General features: G+C 43.3%; 1 protein-coding gene across 2 annotated transcripts in view; it reads right to left on the bottom strand.

Annotated features, from left to right (window-relative positions):
* The window catches only part of col5a1 (procollagen, type V, alpha 1), a 76,971-nt gene that overhangs the window by 37,219 nt on the left and 13,182 nt on the right, over positions 1 to 26,570 (bottom strand). For both annotated transcript variants that reach the window (XM_080476482.1, XM_080476483.1), the window contains exons 2-11: positions 22,389 to 22,556; positions 16,721 to 16,934; positions 16,163 to 16,325; positions 4,675 to 4,806; positions 3,790 to 3,891; positions 3,263 to 3,700; positions 2,208 to 2,771; positions 2,033 to 2,089; positions 469 to 510; positions 6 to 68 (exon numbers count right to left, since the gene is read on the bottom strand). In XM_080476482.1, the coding sequence (XP_080332608.1) occupies positions 6 to 68; positions 469 to 510; positions 2,033 to 2,089; positions 2,208 to 2,771; positions 3,263 to 3,700; positions 3,790 to 3,891; positions 4,675 to 4,806; positions 16,163 to 16,325; positions 16,721 to 16,934; positions 22,389 to 22,556 (1,943 nt within the window). The remainder of the gene's footprint in view (positions 1 to 5; positions 69 to 468; positions 511 to 2,032; positions 2,090 to 2,207; positions 2,772 to 3,262; positions 3,701 to 3,789; positions 3,892 to 4,674; positions 4,807 to 16,162; positions 16,326 to 16,720; positions 16,935 to 22,388; positions 22,557 to 26,570) is intronic.

The raw sequence follows: 26,570 nt of genomic DNA, 5'->3' as shown, positions 1-26,570 counted from the left end.
CTCACCCTCTCTCCGGGATCTCCAGAACCGCCTGGTGGTCCAGAAGAACCTGGGGGTCCTGGCAGGCCCTATTTGAAACAAAAGACCTCATTTGACTTTTATGCATATGTAAGTTTTTCAGACATAGAAGAAAGGAATGCATGCAGCCTTATGGGACAGCTGGACGAGCTGTAAATCCTTTTGTGAGGAGCTTGCTATTTGTCTATACTGTAGCTGAAGCATTGAGGGGATGGTCACTGAGGGAATACATCTGCAGGATGTCAAGTCTCCCTAAATAAACCATTAAATTCAAACACATCCGAGCACATATCACTTCAGTGACGCTGTCTTTGGCGCATTTTAAAACAGGTGTTTTTTCCGAAATTGTACACACAGACTTGGTTAATCATTCCAAAGAAGACACGTTAGGGAGGAAAAAGAGGAAGTTAAGTTGGTGCCAGTGATCCAGCATCAGATAAACTGACTTACTGTTGGCCCTTCAGGCCCAGACGGACCCTCCACCAGCATTCCCTGAAACACACAGGCACAGAAATCATTGGTTAAGACAAGAGTCAATGCTGTTTTATCATGCCCTCATTCTCATGTACACGTCTGTTTACAAACCATCCCAAATCGTGCACTCAGAGGCTTTTTGGGGTTATTAATACACAGCTCTGGTTCACTACACACACGTGGAAATGTGTCTGAACACAACTTTCTATTAGGTTCCCATTTTTTGCAAACTCTATGTACATTCCTGCATGTCATTTCAGGTGCGCTCCCAATTAATCCTCAGTACAGGAAGGTAAATGACACTGCACAAAGAGAGAGAGACACCCTGAGGTGCTCTTCTACCTGCACACGCTCAGAAAAGTACTCATCAGGGATTATTAATTAATTTCACACAAGCAAATGAGCTATTTGATTATGCGTGTTGAATTAAACTAGAGTATCTATGTGAGTGTGCTTTGATATTTGAAATTATGCCTATTCTGGTAAATTTTTAATGTATTGCATGAAAAAGCTGCCAGCACTTCAGCAACCACTCCCAAGCATCTAACTGAGAGGTGCACTGTTATAGCTCTGCAGCGACACACACACACACACACACACACACACACACACACACACACACACACACACACACACACACACACACACACACACACACACACACACAACTACTACTTTCTCTGTTTGTTCTTGAGTTAACATACTGGTTTCCTTATTTTTATGTGAACAATAACTCAACTATTATTTAAACAGTGGACCTCAAAGCTGCACTTTCTGAGCATTTCCATCATAAAATCACTGCAAAGATCTTTGCCTGTTAATATCCGCTGTGCTCTTGCAGGAAGGGCACGGCTGTGTGGTGTTTTGGTGCCGTCAGATCTCTGAGGTTTACAGGAGACAAAAGAGTGCACTCGAACATGCTCGCACACAAAAGGGTCATCGAGGAAATAGAATCAAAAACACACACTCCTATTCTGCTCTCACGTATAAACACTGAGACTCTCAATCACAGGAGCGCGTACACTCTGTGACATTTGTTTGAAGCGAAACAGCTGCACTTGCATCAAAGATATGAGCATTTTCCTGATGTACTTTACAAATAGATAAAACAAAGTCCTCCGCCACTTCACAGCATCACGTCTATCTACATGTATCTGAATGAAGGATGGTTTTATCCCCCCCTGGATGTAATTAGAAATTTTGGGGAAAAGAAGCAGGAAATGTATTTCTTACCCTCTTGTGTTCCTTTACTCCCTCTGCTTCCCCTTGTGTTTACACACTACCCACACTGTGTTTGGAGATTATTGACAATCCCTGCATGGCTGTTCTCCAAATGTTTATGCTGCAGTTCCACCATACATCCAGGAGAAAGGTCTGGTGTGGCCTGACGGTGTGTTTGGATTGAGGATTCTCGATCAGAAGTGAAGAATGGGCCGTGTTTGGATGTGGCTCACATGTATGTACGTGCAAATGCCCTCTTGTGCATACATGTTTCCTAAATCTGCCGCTCCAAGTATGTTGTCCAAGTTGCGCTACTCACAGGCTCAATAATAGCAGGCTCCCCCTTCTGTCCTTTCTCGCCACGAGCTCCATCGACCTACACAGCAAACACAGACACAAACAAAATCAACCCCCGCCCTCTTTGCTCTTATCACTCTATCACCCTCATCTTTAAGCATGTGTTTCTGGTAGTATGCCCTTGCATTATTTCTCACCTGTCCATAGTACTCGTCGGTCTCAGCAGGCAGCACTTTGCCCTCCTTGTCGGGGTACTCCAGATCTCCATAGTCGCCATAATCATCTAGATTGTCAAAATCCGTGATGTCTTCCTCCTTGAACCCATCCAGACCCGTGTAGTCACCGTCAACGTCCACACCCAGACCGGTTCCGGTGGCGATAGAGCCCCCGGCGCCAGTACCGACGCTGGCTGACCCCCCGCTGGAGGTGGAAGATCCTCCAACCGATACTGAGCCGCCTCCTACCGAAACAGAGCCGCCTCCAGCTGATCCGCCCCCGATGGTGATCGTAGAACTGCTGCTGCTGCTGCCGCCACCACCGATTTGCACGGTACTGCTGCTGCTGCTGCTGCTGCCGCCGCCACCGATGTGCCCGGTACTGCTGCTGCTGCTGCCGCCGCCACCGATGTGCCCGGTACTGCTGCTGCCGCCACCGCCAATATGCACGGTGCTGCTGCTGCTGCCGCCACCGCCGCCAATGGTGTAATCACCATCCACACCAAAGTCATACACGTGGCTGTAGTCATCGTAGGAACTTCCTCCCTATAAATACACAGATGTACTTTATACGATACAGAAATCTTAAAAAAAAAAAGCTGCGCTATGAAGAATAACAAACTACATGATGTATGAATGAGTCTTGCATTCTACAAGTAATGTAGGAAAAATAATAATTAGAAGCTACATTTGTGGTATTTTTGTTGCATACTAATGCTGGAAGGAAAAAATAACTCTTAAATAGGGAAAATTGAAAAGTCTAAACTGATGAAACTTGTCAACATAACGATAAAGTACATTTACATGAGTTGTTTTGATACAGAGTGAATTCATATTTAAGCATATCATACATTGTAGTTTTTGACTGATCCAAGTGTTAGTGTAAGTTTTGCTGTATTTTGTTATGTGTCAAAGTTGGATTTGATTTCCTCATTTAGTGAAAGTAAAACACAAAGAAATGACACCAAAGGATCCTCTGTACTGCTCATTACAGGCTCCACAAATGACACTTAATCTGGATAACAATGTCAACTTACTGTTTTATTGCTGGTGATTGTTATGGACGATCCTCCATCGGCTCCACTGCTGATCACCTTCCTTTCGACTACAGTTCCCGTTCCAAGGTCGATCTTTCCTCCTGCTCCCAGGTTCAGATCGCCCCCGGTGCCGATGCTGGTGATGGTTACCCGTCTGGTGGTGTCACCGTCGGGCGCGGCTGTAGATTCGTCGTAGTAGGTCTCGTAGTTACCGTAGCCATCGTAGCCATCGTAAGGGCTTGTCTCCTCTCCGTAGGCGTCCCCTGCTCCAGCGGCAGCGCCGGAGGAGCTCGCCGAGGAGCTGCTGGATGAGCCGGAAGAAGACGAAGCGGAAGAAGAACCAGAACTTGAGGTCACAACTTTGCTGCCGGCACCACCCAAACCGCCGGTCAGAACTTCCTGCACTCGGGTCACCACGCCGCCGTCGTTATCTGTCACCTGTGACATGACAAGAGGTTTATATGTCATATCGTTGCATTTCAAATAATACGTTTGATATTTAGGCGGAACGTTGATTGATGGACTACCTGGACTTCTTTTGTGGTCGTCTCAGCATCAGAGGTTGATTTGAAAGGCTTGCCATCCATGTCTTCATAGTAAGGGTATTCATAATAATAATTCTCTGTGTCCTTAAAAGAGAAGCCGTGACAGTGAGTAATCACAATTGTGACTGCGGGATAAATTATAGCTATTTTTAAACATGATCCACTGCTCTACTGCTCCTGGCTGGCTGATGTATGTCTGACAGGTTGCTCATTGATCAGAAACACACAGGAATGCCGTCTACTTCATGCTGAATCTCCCTGTTGTAACTTGCAAAGACTAAATGACAAATTACTTGTCCACAGTTTTCTTAATGAGTTTGTCAAATGTCCTTAAGGGGAAAAAGAAAAAAAAGAAAAAAAACACAAGTCAACTTCACATGTACATTGCAGGACTCGGGCAAAGCAAGGTCAAGGGGAAGTGCTTCCTTTTACCCTTTTTTTTTTTTGCTTTTTAATGAGTTTGCACACAGTATATTGGTATTCAGGGCAGAATACTGTACCATAGAGGGATGCAGGCTTAGGCAGGCACCACATCATTCCTGAACATTATTAGCTAGCTGCATAGCCCGATAACCCCGTTCTTCACAGTCAGCACTTTGCTCTGGCACATTGCACATCTCTTGCATAAGCTAACTGGCCTGTTGCAGCAAAAAGATGCAAGATTTTATTCAAGCATTAGAGACAATTATTGATTTAAGGAAATTAGATTTAACACTAATTGTCTCTCTTTCAGTGTCTTACAATGGCATCATCTCTTGTATGTGGCAGGCCTTTGTTTGGAAAGCTGGGCTTTGACTTTTGTTCTGTACATCAAATATTAGACTACTAAAGATATACAACTCGAAAGAAAAATGTAGAGTTACTTACATATTCGTCAGTGTTGGGGTCCTGGTTCTGCGGCTGATCGGGCATTGGCACTTCACAATCGGGGCTGTAGTGCTCACAGTAGTCATAGGCAGCCCGATGGTCTGCTACAATCATTAGCTGCTGGATGTCTCCCTGAAAGCCACGAGAAGGAAAAACAAAAAACCAAAAAAAACAATGAGACTCATTGAAACAGCAAAAAAGAGCTGCATATAAATAAACAAGCACATGGAAAAAGTAATGGTGTGACTCTGCTGTGACCTGTAAAGGAAAAAAAATGAAAGTATCACCATCTACATAGGAGATACTTCTGCTGCAGAACAGGCTGTTTTAAAACTAGGTCAAGCCACGGGAACCAAACGGTGACTAAAAGATGAGGAACTTTGTCAATGGTCCAATAGGGGCCGTTTTGCATCGGAGTCAAGCACCAGAGTTGAAACAAAAAGCTTCCAGCAAACAGCGAGAAGCTGCAAAAAAAACATAAAAAAAAACCCAGAACAACTGGCTTCATTTAGCCGGGGATGACAACACAAACACATAACCAGAGACCCACAAACACATACGCAGCGCGAGGCTTGAACAAGATGAATTATTTCAAACAGAGCATGCCAGCCCAACCCTGAGCGGATTGCGTAAGACAAATTGCCTGTGCAACATGACTTACAGGAGCAAACCTGCATATACAGATAGCTGACCTGCACAGCCTGACTTAAAGAGGCGTATGTATATACTGATCCATGGCGTGGGGGTGGAACAGTAGTGGGGGGTTGGGGGGGAGAGGAACTCACAAAGGAGACAGAACCGAGGAGATTGATAGAAAAAGAGCAAGCGAGAACAAGAGAGAAAAAAGGCTCAGAAGGATCCCCGGGCTACATAGGGAGCTGGGTGTGTCTGCCACATGTTTCTGAAAAGATTGCATATGGCACAGAAAACACAGTGCTGCATTTATCCAAACACAGTCTGATCACAAGTCCAAATCCAGTGATGTCATTTCACATCAATCAACGACAGCGATGCAAATATATTTGCGAGGAGATGAGGGGGCGGGCGGCGGAAACTTATGAAACAACGGAACTATGGGAACAGACCGCCAAAGAGGATAAAGTGTTTTTGATTATGTCCCAATTGCCAACATGCTCTAAAATCCCTCAGCTGAAGCTCCCCATGGACTGTGCTTTTCTGGAGCAATGGATTGAATTTGTGGTCTAACCAGCAACAGCTCGCTGTCGAGTCCCAGTCCCACTGCGACGTCCCAACGTACAACACAGAACTCCCAGTCAAACATCCTTTAATAACCCTTGCGAGAGGATGTTTCCTGCTCTGGTCTTTGGCTTATGTTATCAGAAGGGGTTTACTCGTGGATGCAGGCAAACAAATCCCTTCCTCCAAAAAAACAAAAAGGAAAAAGAGGACTGCTGGAGCCATTACACAGCACTTCCAGCTCTGAGCTCCCAGGAAACTTCCAAATGGCTACCACTGAGCCACTGGATGGAAGCTGCACACTATGAAGAGGCTAGACGTGGCATCAGCTAGATGCTCTTTTCTTCTCACTCCTGAAAAATCGTGTGTCACAGCTTCGCTGAAACGGGATGATGGGTATTCAATGTTGGAAATGAGGTCACACTCAATAAGAAATAAGCCCCCTGTACCACAAAACAGTCCCACTGTCTTCAAGCAATGCAATTTTTTTTTGCTTTCTTTTTCACTGATCTCTCAAAGCAACCTGGGGAATATTATGGTAGATTATGACCACCATGGGTGGGATCCCACGTTTCCCAGGATATAATAATTAATCAGATACCTTAGGTTTTAATGAGACAATCCTCGCAGCACTGAGAGCATCACGGTACAACGTGTTTAATGACGTGTGACATGTACACAGTGAAGGGGGGGGGGGGGGGGGGGGGAGCATGTGCATACCTATAAAGAGAAGTGGGCTGATGTAGGAGCCCTACAGAGGGAAGAACAAATGATAGTTCTATCTGATGGTGACAACTCTATAATAAAAGCTATATGTGAATGAAAAAAAAAAAAAGATATGGAATGTGGCCCTGCACTCAGTCACCTTGGATCATCCAACACACCAGCAGTTCCAACTATATAAAGTTTTATTCTGCAGTTAAAGTCCTGGACAATAAAAAAATAAAAAAAAAGCCAGCCAGAAACTGAGTCCTGCACCAAACTAACTTCAGATGGATAGGCAGAGAAATGTTAGACACACTTTTATTACTTGCTGGAGCATTCGAGCAACTTAAAGGTGCACTTAGAGGAGAAAAGAACAGTTAGGCGTCAACTGTTATGGGCATTTCCGAGTGGCTTGAACAAGAGTGATTTTTCACACCATGCCACTTCCCAGTGTGTCTTCATTAGGCCTCCCCTGCCGAGTAAATGCATGCGTCAACTTCTTCACCAATTTCACACTTTATGCTGCGCAGTGCAGCCTTTCTGTGCACAATTTCACATGTCAGATTAAAAATCATCTGATGTATTTTATACATGTTTGCTCTTGCGGTGTGTAAAAGATTTGCACATTTTGTTTTGTTGCAGCTGGTGTATATTAATGCCGCACAACTACACTAATGTCATTATTCAGACCCAATGGGCATCTCTGTCCAGCTATTTTCTTCCAACAGTTTCGTCCAACAGTTTTAAAACATTTCTTGAGTGTATGCTGTCGTCTTTTCTTCTGTGTTCGCCCTGTGACATGTCCAAGGTGTACCCAGCTCTCACCCATAGTTGGATAAAGTGGTAGTTTGATGGATTCTTTTACTATTAATGGGTGCAATATCATTATATGAGGAAGAATTGCATTGCAACGGCTGCACTTGGCGAGTCAGAGTTTCAGCACACGCTGAGGCCGACTGCTTAACCTAAATGCTTAAAAAAAAAAAAAAATAAGGGAAATTGTAGCTCATATTTCATTTTAAAAGTCATACCAGAGGGAGATGATGTGCAACCCAGAGGCAGACCTAAATATGCCATATGCGGAATGATTAATACACAGCATTACGTGCAAATGCAGGCACACAAGCAAAAGTGATTCCACCCCCCAAAGAGAGCACACACCACAGTGTAACAAAAAGAGCCATCACACCCAAATCTCTGGGTGGGTGGGGTGGGGGTGGGGGGTACCCCATAAAACACATGCAATCAGCTTTCCTGTTATGGAAGGGACAGTGGCATTTATCACTCTGGAGCATCAGAGTGCTGCTTAAGGCATCATTTTCAGACAATACCAGGGCTGTCAGCATCTCCCTGGACTCAGCTGAAATATGACTCTGCTCCTGGCCAATGCTCTCCATGTTGAGCTCTGGTGGAAAAGCCTGTGGCTGTGAGCAACTGCTGAACTCGTTTGACATACTTCATGTTAAAGAAACTATGGAAGGTACACACACACGCACACGCGCACGCACGCACGCACGCACGCACGCACACACACACACACACACACACACAGACACAAAATGCAAATCAATCCCAAGGTGAATATAAGGCTGTAGCCAGGAGCTACAGATTGCAGGTATAATAAATCCATACTGATCAGCGACACCTGAATCTAGTTCTAGACAGAAAAACACATCTTTTTTCATCTTTTTTTCGCCTTCAACCTCACCCTGTTTTGCCCTCCTACACACACACACACATTATTCCCGGCTGGATTTTCTGGCTGTGTCCAGATGGGGGCAGGAGAGAGCTCTGATGAGTGCCCAGCCAAACATCTGTATCCATCTAAATCTGACCCACAATCATGCAGGGTGGACCAAGTTCATTGTGTTCCCTCTTCTGAATTGAAAAAATATGATGCATGGGAAGAAAGGCAACTCTGGGGCTGTTTTGAAATCATTGCACTGCAGCGAACCAGAGCAAATGGGGTTAAAATTGCTCCATAAGGAGCTGAAACTTCAAATTCACATGTATAGGCCTTGTTCTCTCACATACCTTCAGGATGAGGAGAAAAGAGACTGACGAAGGGGTTATTTTAATTAGGGGAAGGTCTTTAGGTGATGTCAAACAACCCCCTGCAGGTCAGTTTCGGGGGACCAAGACTCAGTGTCTCATGAAATCCACAATTGCTTGAGCTTAGAGCAGCATACCATGAAATAAACAGCATAAAGCAATGCTCATTATTTCATGGACTCCTAAGGGATACCTGAAAATGGCTTTGTTTATCTTCAAACACAGGTTGCCTCCCACAAGTTTTCAAGAAGAAAAACTTACTATGTTTCTTTTTCTTTTTCTCCTGGTGAGCTGACAGCAAAGAAAAATGGGTAGGAGGGCCCCACGGCGCAGGATAAGACCTTGGGAGGTCCCGAGCCCTCGCTGCATTTTAAAGGGGAGTTACTTTTCCCGACATATTTACACAGTCACCCCTGAGCTCTGAGCCAGCCCTTGGTCCCACTGCCAGCCCACACCGACACACTCGCAGTCCCAGCGCCTGGGCATTTTCCAAACTAACCACATAAACCAAACAACACATTGTAGAGGTCGGCGCACTGCCTCCGGGGGGCAATAAATAATCTTGGGGACACAAACAAACAAGACGTACATGGTCTACGTTATTGTTTAAGTACATGCGTGCACACGATGAGCTGGCTTAAACCTTGAGCAGACATCAGTAGCACTTTCTGCCACATACACTATTTCCCGCAGACTTAAAGTGAAATCTCGACACTCAGAGACGCTGCCAAGAGCAACAAGCCCGTCTGCCACTTATCCGCCACCCCAACTATTCCCTCTCCTCACTGCTGTTGTCCTGTTTTTCTGACTCCCTCTCAGTCTTCTTCACCATTACAGCGCCTCACTTTCGCAGCCCTCATAAACACTCCCTGCTGCATACGATTTGAATCCCACGTCTCAAAGGGCTGTGGGCAGCCATAGTTCCATTTCCTGTTCTTTTTGGACGAGTGGAAACCAGAACGGCTCACCTCACCTAACAGACGTCGGTTCTGAGCGTTTGGTTTGGCCATTTTGCTGAAATTTGCATTAAAAAAAAAAAAAAGGAAAAGTGCTGAGGGGACACTTGAGCGCTTGCTGACACAGTAAAGGAATAGCAGTGAGAATATGGGGGCGAAAGACAAACATCTGACATTAGTTAAAGAAAATTCTCTTAATTAGAAGGGATGGAAACTCCATGTTCCCCTGAGTTACTCAAGCCGAAGCAGAAATGTATTGGTGTAGTGTGCTCTGGCAGTGAAGCATGACATGGACAAGACAGAGCAGACAAATGCGACTACTACAATGTAAAGAAAAGCCAATACAAATGTTCAGTAATCTAGATTTGTGTTTGAAGATAATGCAATTAATATTATCGTCACAATACACCAAGATTCATTCAGTCTGGAAACAAAAACTTGATTCAACCACTGGCAAAACTGCAGTTTAAGAGAAAAACATACAGATTTGCACAAAATATCTGTATTTTTACTATTGTGCCTCTATAATCCTTTTGAGATTGCATTTGTGGTGCTGCAGGGCTGTGTCGTGTTTCATTCATATAAATGAGAGCAAAAAATAAATAAATGGTGTCACCTTATTAAATTGTAGAAGGGGTCGTGCAGTGGTGAGCACTCCTGCCTCACAGTGAAAACATCCCCGGCTTGAAAGCCTTTCTGTGGAAAGTTTGCATGCATGTTCTCCATGTGGATATTATGGTTTCCTCCCCACAGTTTTGCATTTGATGATGACTGATGACTCACATGGGATGAAGCATTGTGTGCAAGATAATATAAGTGAACCCTCAATGTTTTTCTTCATTCGAATGCCTTTAAAACTTGTCTGTATTGTCTTTTTTGCTTTGTTTTTATGACAAAAAACTATACAGTTTTGAAGTCCTTCTCTAAGGGGGTAGTGGTGACTCAGTGTGACAGTCATGAGAGAAACACAATAAATTTGTGGTCACCAGTTGGTTATTTCAAAAGCCGGAAACCTGCAGACAGCCAGCGGCTTAACTTAGGCTCAAATTCCTCCAGTGTGACTCCGGCGAAGACACGAAATGACAGGAAATATGCTGACCGATGCACTTTTCAATAAAGTGTCAGGGGGAATAAAAGCCGAACAATGGAGATTTAATGGAAAACGTCTGTGTGACACTGGTGAAGTTTAAATCTATGCAGAGCTGGGGTTTTCAAGCAACACCGCATGAGCAAGACATCCAGAGCGCACATGCTGTTGACATACACAACAGCAATAAAATGCAATGACTCATCCACATTCACTGCGTACATGGGAGTCACATTATCTACATGTTCTGTCCACATAGCTCTTGTGAATCTGAATGCATTCTCCTAAAATATGTAGCTTCCATCATCCACTCCAGTTCCAATCCACTCCTCTAAGACAGATTTTCATTTAGTCTGAAAACAGTCTGAACGCCCCCTCGTATTTTTATTTTTTTTACCAGCGAAGGCCAAAGCAGGGCATCAAATTTCCAGGTCTCCTCTAATGGGGCTCCAGGAGAGAAGCCATTATTCACGCCTTAAACAGTGAATGAACTGTTATTGCTTTTTGACACCCACTTGGCTTTTCACAGCAAAAAAAAATAAAAAAAATCTGAGCCCTGGTACATTTGCAAAAAAAGCAAAGCCACCGTTTCAAAAGCTTTAGTGGAGCTACCGAGAGTTATTGTAAAGAGAAGCCAAGTCAAAGCCTGGCAGAGTCACTCAGACCGACCATAAAAATAGAGTCAGAATATTCTGAAATCACACAGTCAAATCTTTAGTTTAAAATAAGAAGAAAAGTCTCGAAAACAGGATGTGAAGAACTCATCAGGCCGTTACAAAATGAAACAAGCATCAAGCTCATGTGTTGTGTTTTCATTTCTTGTTCCTGTCTCTGGCTGCAAAGCTTGCCCCATCCCAGTTCTTAAAGGCTTCCTCAGCCTTTTCCTTATCACAGCGCCTCAAACTCCCCCACTCATACCATCTCTAATCCCCCTTTCTCAGTATATCTCAGCCTCCATCTTCCTCTCATCTTCTTCCCACTTTGTTAGCTCCATCCTCAACCGATTTATCCCCCACCCCACATACGCACGTCTCCCAAGGCTCGGCCACGCCATCAGCCTGGGACTGGATATCAGCGGATCCCAAGGAAACCTCTGGATGAAGTCATGTGGTACAGCTGGCGTTCCAAGGCTGACATCAGCGGGGAGAGAGAGAGAGAGAGAGCTCCTCATTCTTTCCAGAGTATGACCCAAGATTTTTGGCTCCTCCAGTCGAACCCACCGGCTCCCGCTCCCCCCCCTCCTCCTCTGCATCCCGTACTTTGTATCTTGTTCCTCTCAACATCAAACCCTCTCCCCCTGGTCTCCTCCCAAATGAGGCCACGCGGTTCACGTGTTCCATCGGAAGCGACCACAGACATTTACTGCACTTCAAAACCAAAAAGGTATGGATGTTGAATTATCTCGGGTTTTTCTTGGCAAACTCACACGGAAACAACAGTGAATGGTGAAATCACCAGACACAATCTTCTTTTCTTTTCTTTCTCCCTCCGTAGTTGTCTCACCGGCTAAAAAAATAAAAACACTTTAAAAATACTCAACGTTCACAATCTGAAACTAATCAAGGAACACGACAGTGGAAAGTCACTAGCTGAGGATAATTAGACTTAATGACTGATTTTTACATTTGCATTACAGTCATTATAGGAAGAGTAATTACTATTCCCCTTTGCCACTGTGTGGAGTTCTGATTACCAAGTGAAAAAAAAAAAAAATCTGCCTGCTTACATAAACTTCAATCAGCTTCATATTCTTTTCAGTCATAAGCATTTGAACAGCACTCTTATGCAAGCTGCTGAAAAAAAACCATTATGACACTTATAGAGGGCAGACAGTCTCCCTGCAACCACAATAACCGTGTCAGAAACCAAACCACAAACCACCTTCAGGGTATAAGTACTACTTCTCTTCTAAACGCTGTATGTAAAGAAAGCAAGAAGTTAGTAGGCAGATCCTGCACTGTCACTCAAATTATGTCTCCTCTGCCTCCTCTAGAACCCCATGATGATCTTTAATTAAACCCCACCACTGATCAGAGACTTCACATTTGACTTTCAATCGCTGTTTTTTAGTTTAGTTTTTTTTTTTTTTGAGGGGGGGGGGGTCAAATTGAATTAGATTACACGTGCTTTCATGCGGGACGCCTCTGAGTAGTAACCCACTCTGGCAAAAGTCAACACAACATCAGCCTAAACTGCGAAAGAGTGAGAAGAGGGAGTTCGGAGGAGGAAAAGCCAGCGCAGCCTGAGCATAATTTGGAAAGTATGTGGCATATTTTCCATTTTCTGCACGCACTGGAGCCTATCCTGTCTCCCAACTGGCAGACGCACAGCAGGAGGGCTTTAAACATCCCTCACAAAATATCTGGCTGTTCCCACGGTAACCGCTGGACCGTTTTGGCGGCTCTGACAGGCAACGCAGATTTACGATGCTCCTGGTATCGCCTCCCTTTCCTGGTGGAGATGCTACGGCTACAATAGCAAGTTTTAGCAATGTCTCACTGGATTCTTGAAGCTTTTAGGATTTGTTTTTATTACTTGTATTGATTCTTAAAATTTTTCGTGGGGAAAGAGAGAAAAAATAAATAAATAATAATTTTCGTGGCTTTGCGCCCTCATACCTGCCTCACTTTATATATTCTGTTGTACAAATTCTACTCTTAGGTCATCTGACTGCTTGATATAACAAATATTGAGTATCGTGACACTAACTGCCAATTCGTGTATGATATATCATATTCAGACGGTTTAAAAAAAAAAAAAGAATATCTTTGCATTTAATTATCCTTTTGGTTTTAATACCAATCTACTTGGTTTCCATAGCCTTTATCATTTATTTTAGTTTTTTAATTAGAAAAAGTTCTTTTTCAATGTTGTGTTTTTATATTGACTTTTCAATGCCTTATTTGAATCCCATAATTCGATTTTATTGTTTTATTTAGTCTAAAAGCACTTTCAGCTGCAGTTTGTGTGTGAGGGGTGATATACAAATACTTGGTATTCATATTATTCATAATCGTATTATTTTACAGCTCATCCTGAATAAATGGCATCGTCTTGTTGGCAGCTGGAAGAATTCACAGCTACCAGACTAATGGGGAAATAATAGCTATAACACACTTGTGCGCTATAAAAATGTGTGCATGTATGCCTCATTAAATATTTCACAGTTCATAGTTTTAGTGAAAACGTGAACATGGTCAGTGCACCATAAAGCAGCATTGTAACACCCTCCTTCACTAATAAACCACATTTTCACACACACACACACACACACACACACACACACACACACACACACACACACACACACACACACACACACACACACACACACACACACACACACACACACACACACACACACACACACACACACACAAGTACAGTTGAACTGACTTGTATTTGTTCAAACGCGATGATTGGGTCGTGGTTCTGACTGAGGACAAGCAGTTAAATCTTAGTTTTACAACCCACCATATATCTCTCACCCCTATGGCCCGGTAGACTTAACTCAAAGCGGAGGGCGAGAGGTTGATGTTGGCGGTGATGTCATATTTCTTTCTTTTGGTCCGTTCCTGCTGAGCAGCACTAAGGTCAAAGGTCAGCTGGCTCAGCATCAGTCACATCAGTCAGCCTCTGTTACTAATTATTATCGAGGGCCTCAGCCTCATAGACTAATCCCCCTTTAAACAAGCACAACTCTGAAGGGACAAAGACAACACTATTCCTTGTGCCGCTCTGTGTGTTTTGGTGTGTGCACTGTGTGTGCCCCTCGCAGGAGTCACGTTTGAGGGCCAGAAATGTCCGCACGAGCGCTCATTAAAGTGACTATCCCGAAATCATTCTTATTCTCACACTAGATTAGACTAAATATATTCTAATGATGGCAGGTTTCTCCAGGTTTTACAAACTCCAAAAGGCTTTCTGTCTTTCATACTTTCCCACAAAGCTTTTACAGCAATAAAAAAAAAAAAAAAAGCTTTCAATCCAATAAACCCATCATGTGGCGACTTGATCAAAATGCTCCAGGCTTTTTAGACTACCAGACCAGACAACTTAGCATCCAGCAACAACAGCAGATGCTGCAACATAAATCGAAACTCAGCAAGAAAAAGAAAACTCTTTGTGGAAGATGTGGAGTATACTTCACCATAATTTGTGTGCATGTGGGTGGTGCAGTTCTGGCCATCAAATGTTGGGGAGTTCACAAACCAAAATCCACACTTCTATAGAGGATGTGGCAGCTACCGCAAATCGTCAATTTTGAGAGCCGCGTCAAGCAGAACGGGGAGAGAGGACGGACCATCACATGCTCCACAGTCACATGTATGTGCACTGTAATCAAAATATACTGTAGAATCAAACAAGCTTATATTCCACATATAAAAGTCTGGAAGGGTCAAATATATAGTAAATGAAAAAATGACAGGAAAGTCACTTAAAAATTTTGTCTCCTTTTGAACTTATTTCATGTGCATTTTAACTGTTTCTGCTCTTCAAGCACACAACTTCAAATGTTTCCCTTAAAATAGTCATATTATACAACGTTTCATCACTTTCACATGTTGGTTCAAAAATGTTGTATTCAAAGTTTATTGCCCCAAATCCAGCTGTTCCTTGATTTTCATTAATTTGAATATTGGATCGCCTGAGCTGGACTGGCTCCGCCCACACATGCCCATCTTGGGAAGAGGAGGAACTTCCTCCCGTGGTGCCATGTGCCAGAGCAGAGCTGCCTGATTGTGGGAGGACTCAAAGGGAAGGCCTACTTTAATTGGGATTGGCTAAACCCCCGATGACACTATATAGGGTTTGATTTCTGAACACATTTTTTAAAAATTGAAACGAGCAGGGAGAGAGGACAGACTTTCTTCACTTCTGCAGCCTCATTCCCGGGTATGGGGACGATTATTACTGTTGACAAAGTGAATTTTGCATAATATGACCCCTTGAAAAGACGACATGAAATCTAAACCTGTAATAATCTTGTTGACTTTTTGACATTCAGCGACTAATTCTGCCTGTCAGAAGGCATCAGTAGGTGCACTTTCTTCTTTTAACATCTGCCATACATGTAAGGCAAAAATAAATACTCGACACAATGAGCAGTGGAAGAGAAGCCAGATTCAGGTGCTGGTCATTGTTGTTGAGAAGCCATTCAATGGGTTTAAAAAGCTGCATCTCAGATGCTTTGGATGGCACTGAGGATGAGACGGAGCATGAGAACATCCACAGCTGGAGTGAAAGTAGGAGGAGATCTATGTGAGGAGCAAACTGTAGACTGTGTATAAAACTGTATGTAATGAGTAAACAACTAAGAAGTTCACCAAAGCTGTAAAGTAAAGCATGTGCCAGGGTGTCTGCGTGCAATTTGTTACTTTGAAAACAGAACGGATTAACACATTTGAGTGGAAAGCAACTGTGAATCAGCCAACAGTCAGCAAGTTAGGGATCTAAATGTGTAGATAGACATTTGTAGTATTGTGCCTACCTCAAAGACTTCTTCATCAAGTATTCTAGTCCCAAATACTAAAATTCCTTTGGTATCAACGATGGGGTGGGGGCTTCGGAGCAGCTTCTGGGTGGCCTTCTTTTTACAGTCCAGAATGAGAGTGATGGTCTGCTTGTGCACACTGATGGCCACTCGATGCCACCTGGAATGAGAGGTAAAGTTAATTCACACACTTACTGGGTTACAAGCTGCCCGGTTGCGAAGCGCTAATCGGTTACAGCTCCCTTTTGTGTTGCTCTGTTGTCATTCAAATGTATGACTGACATTGAAACTTCTCCCAAATTCACATTTTTTGGCGATAAAAGTGGTCTCTTAAGTTACACAATTGAGGATTAGATGTGCAATTATGCAAAGAGGCACGCTGGAAGGAAATCTGTTTGCAAAAGAAACACCTGCTTCAGGTGCTACTCAACCACTTAGATGAAAATAAACCACTATCAAAGTCGGGTAACTTCCACCTGCAGTCTGATTAAAGGGCAAGGCGCATGAAACAGAGTCTGATACTCATTTTATCTACGCACGCCGGAGTCCACCTACTTTCCGTCAGCCAGGTTGACTCCTCTGAAGAGGGGGTAGTCCTCGGGGCTGGGCTTGCCCGTGTGGTCCTCGTACAGGAACACGGGAGATCGGCCCACTTCCAGTCCGAGCTGCTGGATGCCCTGCTCGTTGTACACCGACAAGAGGAAGGACTGGCTTCCCTTCTTCGGCTTCACTGTGGCCATGATGGAGAAGTCCTCAGGGAAGACGTCGCCTGAAGGAATGAAACAGTGCAAAAAAAAAAAAAAAAGGGGAAAAGTTCTAAGCAGACGTCGACGTGAGAGTAATGAAATATTAGCTTCGAGGTCAAGATGTAGTGGTAGAATTATTTTCGCAGTCGTGACTGTGATCTCTGCTGTCATAATGTTTTTACTGTTACTTCTACTGGAAAGAAATGATACAGGCGGAATTAGGACGACGGGTTTCGAGCATCACAAGAGGAAACGCCAGCGATTTGCAGAGCGCCTGAAAATGTAACGGGATAGGATTTATCTGAACCCGCAAAGAATGGCTGGCAGAGTGGACGCCGGCGAGGTCGAGGGAGGACAAACAAAAAGTTAGGAGACGAGGGACAAAGTGGCTTGTGTCCAGTGCAGCACAGGATGAGAAGCGTTAATGACAAAAGCATGTGATCCTGGGAGACTTTGTCAAACTATCCCTCAGTCTCCTCCTCTCCCACAGCTGAGGGATCTAACAGACAACGGCAAGTGTCCCGGGCAGGGCTGGAGAAGAGCTTAAAAGTCTTGATCAGAGATGCAATTCAAACACCTTTTTTGAAAACTTTAGAAAAATCCACAATATCTTGACATGTAAACATATCGCAGATAGAAAAAAATCTTTCATCTGCTTGGTTCTCGTATGCTGCGGCAAGTATTTGTGCTATTTTGTGAAAGTATGGAGCACATCTGTCAGATAGATTCCCAAACTGAGGTGTTTTCAGGACCTTATTAAAAGAAAAATGGGACAGGACGCGGATGTGGAGGTCAGACTAGTAAGGCTAGCAGAGTTTTTTAATCTGACAGATTCAATCAAATCATGTGAAACTAGCTTTCTGGATAAGGTTTAACATAGCACAACTATTGATCTCTTGTGCAGTCGTCAAAGCGTTTTCTCTCAGAATAATAGAAGACACGCTGGAAAATTGTGAACAGGAGTAACTATAGTTAAGAGTGCCAATCAGAGAGATATGAGGCTACAGTAATGAATTTTACCAGCAACCCATTCTCGTTCCCCTATCCAGGCTTCATCTTCTCTCACCCCTGTCAGCATCTGGATGTCTGTTTGTCTTCCTGTCTTCCCTTCCTGCCTTTCTCTATCATTCCTTCATTAATGCCAGGCGTTGAATCGCATCATGCGGAGAGCACATGCCTTGGCAATGTGCTCCCTCAGGAATTCAACTTGGCATCATATGAGAAACATTGCTTTAATTGACAGACGCTTCACAAGGACGGCAGAAAGCAGGCGAGGGGGAGAGCGCAGGAGAGAGCGAGACGAGACAGGCAAACCTCTGGAAAAAAAGAAAAGGGTTGGAATAGAAGGCGGTTTGATGAGGAAGACAGATTTAGAATAATCCTTTATTAGGTGAGTGAAATAGAAGAGCAATGATGTGAAAAGAGAAGTCGGGGGTGGGGAAAAAGACACAGCGAAGTGAACTTCATTGCTGTATCTGTTTACACCTGAGACAAGCCTGTGGCAGAGACAATGACTCAGTATTGTCTGTTTGTCTGGAGGTGAAAGGTTCGGCTTAGGGTGAGAGGGAGACGGGCACCCTGAAAAGTTGTAGGAAACATTTGATTTTAAAGGATTTATGGCAATTAGAATGAATATAAATAAAGTGGACATATTAGATTGGATTCCAGGATATTTTTCAAACTTTCTGACTCAAACATCCTTACTCATCACATCTCAGCTCATTTTTTAATTTCTTTCTTTACATTTTAGTGCCTTTCCTGAAAGCATCTTTGAAAAAGGCCCCGTCTTCCAAATGGACCGCAGCCTGCAAGTGCACGTAATTTGACACCAGAATCATTTGGCTTATTTCGATCACGCGAGAAAAGTTAACCATCAAAAGCAAATAAGCCTTCTCTTTTAGGGACTAACTCCCAACGTGTTGTCAATTACTTGATTCATTGGTCAAAGTCTACAATCTGCATTGCAGACAGCTGAATAACAGGAGGTTCACAGCTTCCCTTTCACTTTGGAGCTCTAGTAAAGGGAAGAAAAGAGGGGGTCCAACAAGAAAAGGCTCCAGTTTCTCTGGAATGTGTCTCTCAACCTGCTACTTCAGGCCACCAGATGAGAGATACCTCATTCCCCTTTTAGTGTGTGAGTGCATTGGGGGGGCACCGACATGATGGCAATGGAAAGGCTTTGGTGCCAGGAGTCCTGGGAGTTTACCCTGGCATCACCACCTGATGCCGGGCCAAAAACTTTCGGAGAGATTCAAAGGCAACCCCACGCTCGATAAGGAACCAATCTAACATTTCTCCAGCTTGAATAACTAAAAAGTGCTTCCTTCTATTTTGATAAAAATATCTTTAGTATAATATGACCAGCTTTTAATTTCCTCTGAGAGAGGTTTCAATCATGATAATGAGAGGTTTTATTTACAAGTTCAAGCAGTCGGAGAGGGCGGGTTGCCCTGGGACTGATCTCGCACTGCTGATATTTGACAGGTAAAACCTAAATTGTTTTTCTCACTCGCTCTCTCTTGCTCTCTGTAAAACTTGCAATATATCGTGAAGAAAAGCTCAAAACTGATGTTCTGACACTTTGCATACAAGCAGGTAAATGGGGTAGAAAAGTCCTGCAACCTGCGGTTGATCAATCAGTCAACGCCGTGTCAAAATCCAGATCCCTGCATGAGACAAGCTGCATTCCAGCGGGACTGCATACAGCTGCAGAGACGACTGGACCCTTCTGTCGGTGTAGTGAGTCAGAAGCATGGATGAGTAACGGACACAGGCGATTGACCCTGAGTGTAAGTGGCTCTAATGGAAAGGCAGGACTGGTAGACGTCTTTGAGGTATCTCCAAGTAACTTTCTGTGTTAAATTAAGCACAATTTTGTAAAAAAAATAATCAAGCTTAATTGTTCAGTCATCTGTCCATTAAAGTTGATGTCTTCTCAAATTAACAAAGCAAAAATCAATTTCAAGTGACAAACTGCACAATTAGACGAAAACACAATTAGTTAACTATTGCTGTCATTATCTAAATTAGCTGTAATGATATTTAAATTGGCCTCTAAGTTAACAGACATCCATTAGACCGTGTCACGTTTCCCCACCAAATGTCACATTTGGTGGGGAAACGTGTGAATCCTCTTAATTGACACTTCGCCTCATCAAAATTGTATTGAATGGTGTGGTGCATCTTTTTAATGCAATCAGAAGTTAGTTTTTTGTTTGAATTAAAAGGATATTTTGAAGATGCATTGATTTTGAATAAATAGCAAACGTTGCTTTTACAGCTTGGGATCTTGTCATTTTACTCTAGAAGACAGCTGTGCATAACCTAACCTATAACTAACTGAGACAAAATTAATGAGCTGTTTCACTTTATGTTATCCTATTACAAGAGACATAATTGAAACCAGAGGTAGATTTGTTTTTTTTAATTCAGACAGATGTTTTAGTCATAGACACAGTCAAAACAGTGGGTGTTGTGAAGGGAGCAGACTGTTACATTGGCCATTTACTTTATTTCCCATCCACGTAATAAAGGTAAAAGAAAGCTCTTTTCTGCTCTTACTGCTTCAGTACTTTCAAAATGAATCATCTCTTCCACATGTTTGCCTAATGAGTGCATGTCTGAACTCGCTCTTTTCCAGCACATCATCACAGGCTGTCTCTGGTTATGGGGTCACGGACCAGGGTGTTCTCAAGCTTTGAACATTATGGTCACAAGAAAATTCAAGTTTATTTGGATGGCTTAAGTTTCTGCAGATGACTTGTTTGTCACCTTTTTTGGAGTCGGGATTCTGGGTTGAAAATTCAAATTTCAGGCCAAAGTCATAACTCAGGGGCTAACTCAGTTAGGGGGAGACAGAATGATCTCACACTTCCAGCTGCCTGCCTCCTGGAATATATTAGCTGTACATTCTCCTAATGTTGAGGCGAGAGAGAGGGGCCACATCACTACAACTGCAAGTGAATCTTAAAGCCTCCAAAGCCACAGACATCTAGTTATGCTGTTTGCCCCTTGAGACGGTGTGGTGCAGGTTCTGGACTCCTCCAAGTTGGTTTGTTTTATGTAGACTGTTATTTTGGATGATCCATAGTAGCATGTGTGTAATTACAGCATGTGTGTGTCTAAACAGAGAGACATATGAGGCTGTGCTGTCATACGGCATCAAAGTGAACAGTATTCGTTTGATTGGAGAGCATGCGAGGGCACGCCGGCCACAGGAGGCTTCGCTTTAAGCCCCGAGAAAGAGTCATGCTATGGATCAAAGATCCGCTGAGGCCAGTGTAACATCCCAATGAGGCTATCATCTAATCTAATCATTGTGGAGGCTAAGACTACACGAATGGATATTATATCTATCTTTTTTTCACCCTTGCTATATCCAAACATTTGTGGCATTTTTTTGTGTGTGTGTTTGCTAAACCTGCAGAAAACGTACTAACTAATCAGAACAATTACAGACATTAGTTGTCTGAGTCACTTAATTATGATTGGGAATGTCTGCTTTGAGTTGGGAAGATATGACAAGGAAACAGAGGGGGCTGCTTAGCACGCCTCGCAAAGCAAAAGTTAAATAAGACGCAGCAGTGAGAAATGATAGAGGGAAAAAATGATGACGCCTCGGGGAAAACAAAGTGGGAAGGAGGGAGAAGGAGGAGAGAAAGAGAGAGCTGCAGCGCACCATCGAGCAGCAGCTCGGAGCCACGTCAGCACAATAGAACAAGGCAGAAGTGGAACCCCAGACTTCCCTCCCTCCGCCACCCCTATTTTCACTGCTTTTCCATCATCCAGCTCCTCCTACAACATCCAATATTACAGGGCCGGATCGCACACATCTGGTGACTACTTTCCAGGGGGACATGCATTATCTATGTTTCTCCAACATTTTAATGTGACCAAGCAACAAAATCCAGCCTCTTACTGAAAAATCTGATAGATCTCTTCTCTCTTTTTTTAATATGCAGGTTTCTGCTGTAAAGCACACAGACATTGTGCACATGTTTCAGGGAGGAGTAAACTAGTTTACGGGGAAGTGAAAGATTAAACAGCAGGCAGAATCTACCCGAGATCCTATAAAGTAAAAGTAGAGTTGACATAAATAATCAAGTTATAGCAGCCAATAAAAGTGCTACCTGGAGAGAAAGAAAGGAACAGGTTTGGTGGGAGCAAATACAAATTGCTTTCCAGTCATGTTAAAACATTATATCTGCAGTTTACAATGAGGAAAGGGTGAGAGGTCACGAAGCCGACCAGGTGGCGATAATGGGAGGTGAGTTAAAGATGTAGGAAGGGCCACAAAAATGTGGTGACTTACATCCGAAGTGTGTTATGAGAAATGGTTAGGAGTTTTGATTTAATATACTTTGGGTGGGGATGCTCCTGGCGACTAGTTCTCTATCAAGACAAGTCAAATAGTGTAGATCAGGGGTGTCAAACACCTTTGACATGAGTGTTGACTGTGAATGGTGGCAGATACTCACCTGGGTACAGCTGTTTGGTGGGGGCACTGAGCTGGGCATCTTTGGATACTGTGTAAGCAACATCGGACCCTTGTGATGACCTCCTTTGTGAACAGAAACCCGTTGTTTTTGTAACACCCTCAGGTAAACTGTGAAAATCTAAAATCTTCAAGAGGTCTGCTGGTTCGGCTGCAAAAAAGAAAAGAACGGAGAAACAGAACAAAAAAAGAGATGTTAGCTTTAAAGAAGAATCAAGTGGACTGAAACTTTAATTTTCCAGACATCGGCCAGTTTACATTATTGTTTATAAAAACACAAATATAGACATCAGAAATTTTTGCATGAAACCATAATTATGCCAAATTCCTTTCACCATTCACTCGGTTTTTCTTAAATGTTTTGCTGACTCAGATTTAGTAGTTACTCAGCAGTGGCTGAGAGACTTTTGTCTCAGAGAAGATCTTTGCTCTCTCTTTCGGTACTAAAAAGAGATCTACCCATATATAGATCACCAAGATCATAGGTTGGAGCCGCATGAAAACCATCCCTACTGTCCATTTCCCTGCAAGGCTAAATCTCCTGCTACCTCCCACTCTGACCGCAAACGTACAATTTGCACACTCTCGAGCCAGTCGGTCCGGCTGCAGTCAGGCCACCGCAGAAGTACAGTGGGTCAGAACAATGTAAAACGGGGGTTTGACCCTGAACCGCGCCATCACGTGCCAAAACCGCCCAGGACAAACAGTTCCAGCTGCTCCTGCAGCCAGATGCACACACAACAAGCTGCACAATGGCACACATTAACATCCAGGCTTTCTCAAGCAGAGCAATAAGGCCACGTCCTTTGGGACAGCTATGGAAGGTTGGGGGGGGCCGGTGGGGCTGCCAGAGTGTTTTAGAGCAGGGCAAACACTAAAGCGAGGAAGCAAACTGAAAACAAGACATGGGAAGGATTTTATGGCGCAGGAGTTGAGGAAATAAAACAAAAACAAAAGCAGGCAGGCTGTGGTATTCCGCCTGATTATGTGCAAGCGCAAAAAAGGAAAAACAAAAACCCCACTTGGACGAGATTAAAAGCGCAAACACACACACCCACATGCAGGTAAAGCAGTCCTTGTGTCCGCCTACAAAGACCACACACACTGTTTGTTCCCAGAAAAAAAAAAAAAAAAGGAAAAAGCACTCAATAGCCCCATCCATCTGAGAGTGAAAGGGCTGCTGCTCGGGGAGGGGAAGTGGCCGATCGAAGCTCAGCCTCAGTGCCGTCTGCATCGCCCTGCAACCGCCGGCAGCTGGATGTCATTATACATGACTCACGTGCAGCACTGATCAATTAAAAAAAAATAAAAATAAGAAAAAGAAACTTGGACATTCTTCCGCAGAGGTTTCCATTTATGAGCAGTCTGGCTGCACGTGTTCCTCCACAGCTGTGCAATGACTGTGAAAGATGACTTCCTCACCCACAGTCTGATTGCATCTTACTTCCTCAATCAGCAAGACAAAAGACTCGACGAAGAGTCTTAATCCATAATTAGTCAAAATGCATGTAACGGCTTGTTGCTCCAGAGATGAACACACTTGTTTAAATCCAACAAAATCTGCAACACATTCTTTCTTTTTTTTTTCTATTGGAGAAGGTGATTGATGTGTCTAATTGGCCTGGGGTGTTTGAATCTTCCCATCACAGAAGGCAGCATTAGCTATGAGGAGGAATCATGAGAGGTGCATCTCGCAGAGGTCTTTTAATCTCGGGGCACCGCACCCAAGTGTTTCAAGTCTCACCAAGATGGGCCTGTAACCACGTCAAGAGGATAACTACATTCATATTCCTGTCAGTCCGAGCCACTGGATGACAGAGCCTCTAAGCAGGTGAAGGGTCTAAACAGAAAGAGAACAACATCTTTGTCTGTCATCGGCTCACAATGAAAAGACACAGAAGTCCGCCCACCAGCCAGAAAATGTCTATCATTCACCGCGATGACAGAGGTTCCTTTAATGAGGCCGACCATGTTGGGAATGTGCTTTTGTTGAAAAATGATCAGTCTGTCTCGAGTTAACGTTTGCGTTCTGCCATGTTTGAAATTATTGATGATTTTATCATCATCATGATTTTACAATAAACCACAACTTCAAAATGATTTATTTATCCAGCAGACCACGAGCAAATGTAGATTATGAAAACTGTTTATGACTGTCAAACTGAATACAATAGACCATAAACATATTTCTATACAGTTTTTGTTTTCTCCACGTTTATTGATAAGGTTTATAACTCACATTTTGTTTTCCTGGCTGTTGATGCTTTGGACCGGTTACTGCTGATCGTCGCTTTTAGTTTAGTTTTAGCTGGATTACCACAGGGAGAACTTAGCCCACAATCAAAATCATTTTCCATCTTAATAATCCCAATGTTCAGCTATTCCGGTCCCTATCAGAGGTGTGACAACAGCAAATCTCTGGAAATTCCAGACATAGAAATGGCTACTTTGTACGCAGGGTGCTCTCCCTGCCACAAATTGGATTTGAACCTACGACCCCAAGATTCAAGGTCATTACTTCTCTCCATGCACAACTTATGGAGGTATTGAAGTTTAAATGTTGGGTCACGTACTTTATTTCACAGGGCTCTCTACATTAAGTCATTGCAATGGCAGAGATTGTCTTCAAGTCTACAGTACGTCAGACAAACTTTAATTTTCGAAGTCGTAATTAAAAAAATAAAAATAAAACAAGTCCTGCAACTGGCTCTTTAATTCATTATCAGTTTCAATAAATACACAGAGGGAGTGACTGCTCCCCAGCCACTAAACTAACAGACTAACAGAGTGACACATAAACTAGCACAGACAGGCCGCTCTCATTTAAAACGATGTTTAACAACAGCCATGGTTGACCGAAGGGTAAGCCCATAGGCTTTCGCCCCTCTTTTTTTTCTCGTTCTCAGACGGCCACAAATGTTCCCCGTGAAAAACCACGACAGTTTTTCTCTGACACAACAGTAATTCCCTTCTGCCCAGCCAGCATCCAACAGCACATTATCCCTTGGTAGACGCATCAATCGGTCACTGAGGGCTGCACGAGGGCGGCCCATACAAGGCATGGAAATAGCAGAGTTACAGCTGACACGGTGACCGCATGTGTAAGTGCTCTAACTGAACCGCTGCCAAATTACAGCCAAAACGTGGTGTTAAAATCTGATCGTAATGTTTGCAGACAGCGGAGTGATGTTTGGGATTTGAGGATTTTTACAACCAACCAGCCACCGCCTCCGTTTTCTGTCTGCCCCATTTAAACATGTCGCCATAGTCTCTCTCGCTACCGCACGCACTGTGCCCGTTTCCTAATTTGGACACAGCTTTGCTTTGTTGCTGCAGTCTGTGATGGTGACAGGTGAAATCCCCTCAGCTCATCTTTAACTAAATCATCATTGAAATACAGTTAGAGAAGACCATATATATATATATATATATATATATATATATATATGGTCTTCTCCTATATAAGATGAGCCCAAGCTGAAGGTAAACCAAGTTAATTTTGTAAGAAGTATCAGGTAAATATCAAAGGGGCTCTATGTCAAATACTTTACCCTCAGTGAAAGGTTAATATAAAGGATTAATGTATGCAATAAAACAATTTACATTTCTCAGATTACAACCTTTTTTCTTGGGGGGTGGGGAACGATTGTCACCAGCACTCAATTCACTGCATACATGTTAACCGCTCTCCTCAACCATCAGGGTTTCATGTCATCAAAGTGCGACACTTTCTCATCTCTCCATGTTCCTTTAATCCTCACGTGAATTTTTTGTTTTGTTAAGTTTTTTTCACCGTAGGTTTTTAGATCCCCTCGGATCTGAGAGCAGCCACAGGGCACGGGCAACTGGAAGTGAGCCAGGTGGAAAAGGCCAATAAGTTGAGAAGGAAGCCCGGAGGCAAGCACAATAAATGGCTTTTCAGGGGCCAACTACAAATAAGAGTCCTATCGAAAATCCATCTGAAAAACAGCAAATGTCTTATTCAATAAGTCATGATTCAACGGGTGCAAAGGGGAAAAAAAGAAAAGAAAAAAAAAATCAACAACCATTTTTCTTGGCCGGGCACTTCAGAGTGTTATAAAAGTACACATTATCACCCCTGCTTCCCTCTCTCATTAGCATATTCTCACACACCTTCATTCATACACTTCTCCGGGGTGAACCT

Source organism: Lipophrys pholis (genome assembly GCF_963383615.2).
Source record: "Lipophrys pholis genome assembly, chromosome: 12".
NCBI lineage: Eukaryota > Metazoa > Chordata > Actinopteri > Blenniiformes > Blenniidae > Lipophrys > Lipophrys pholis.
This window is presented reverse-complemented; position numbering and strand designations above follow the sequence as displayed.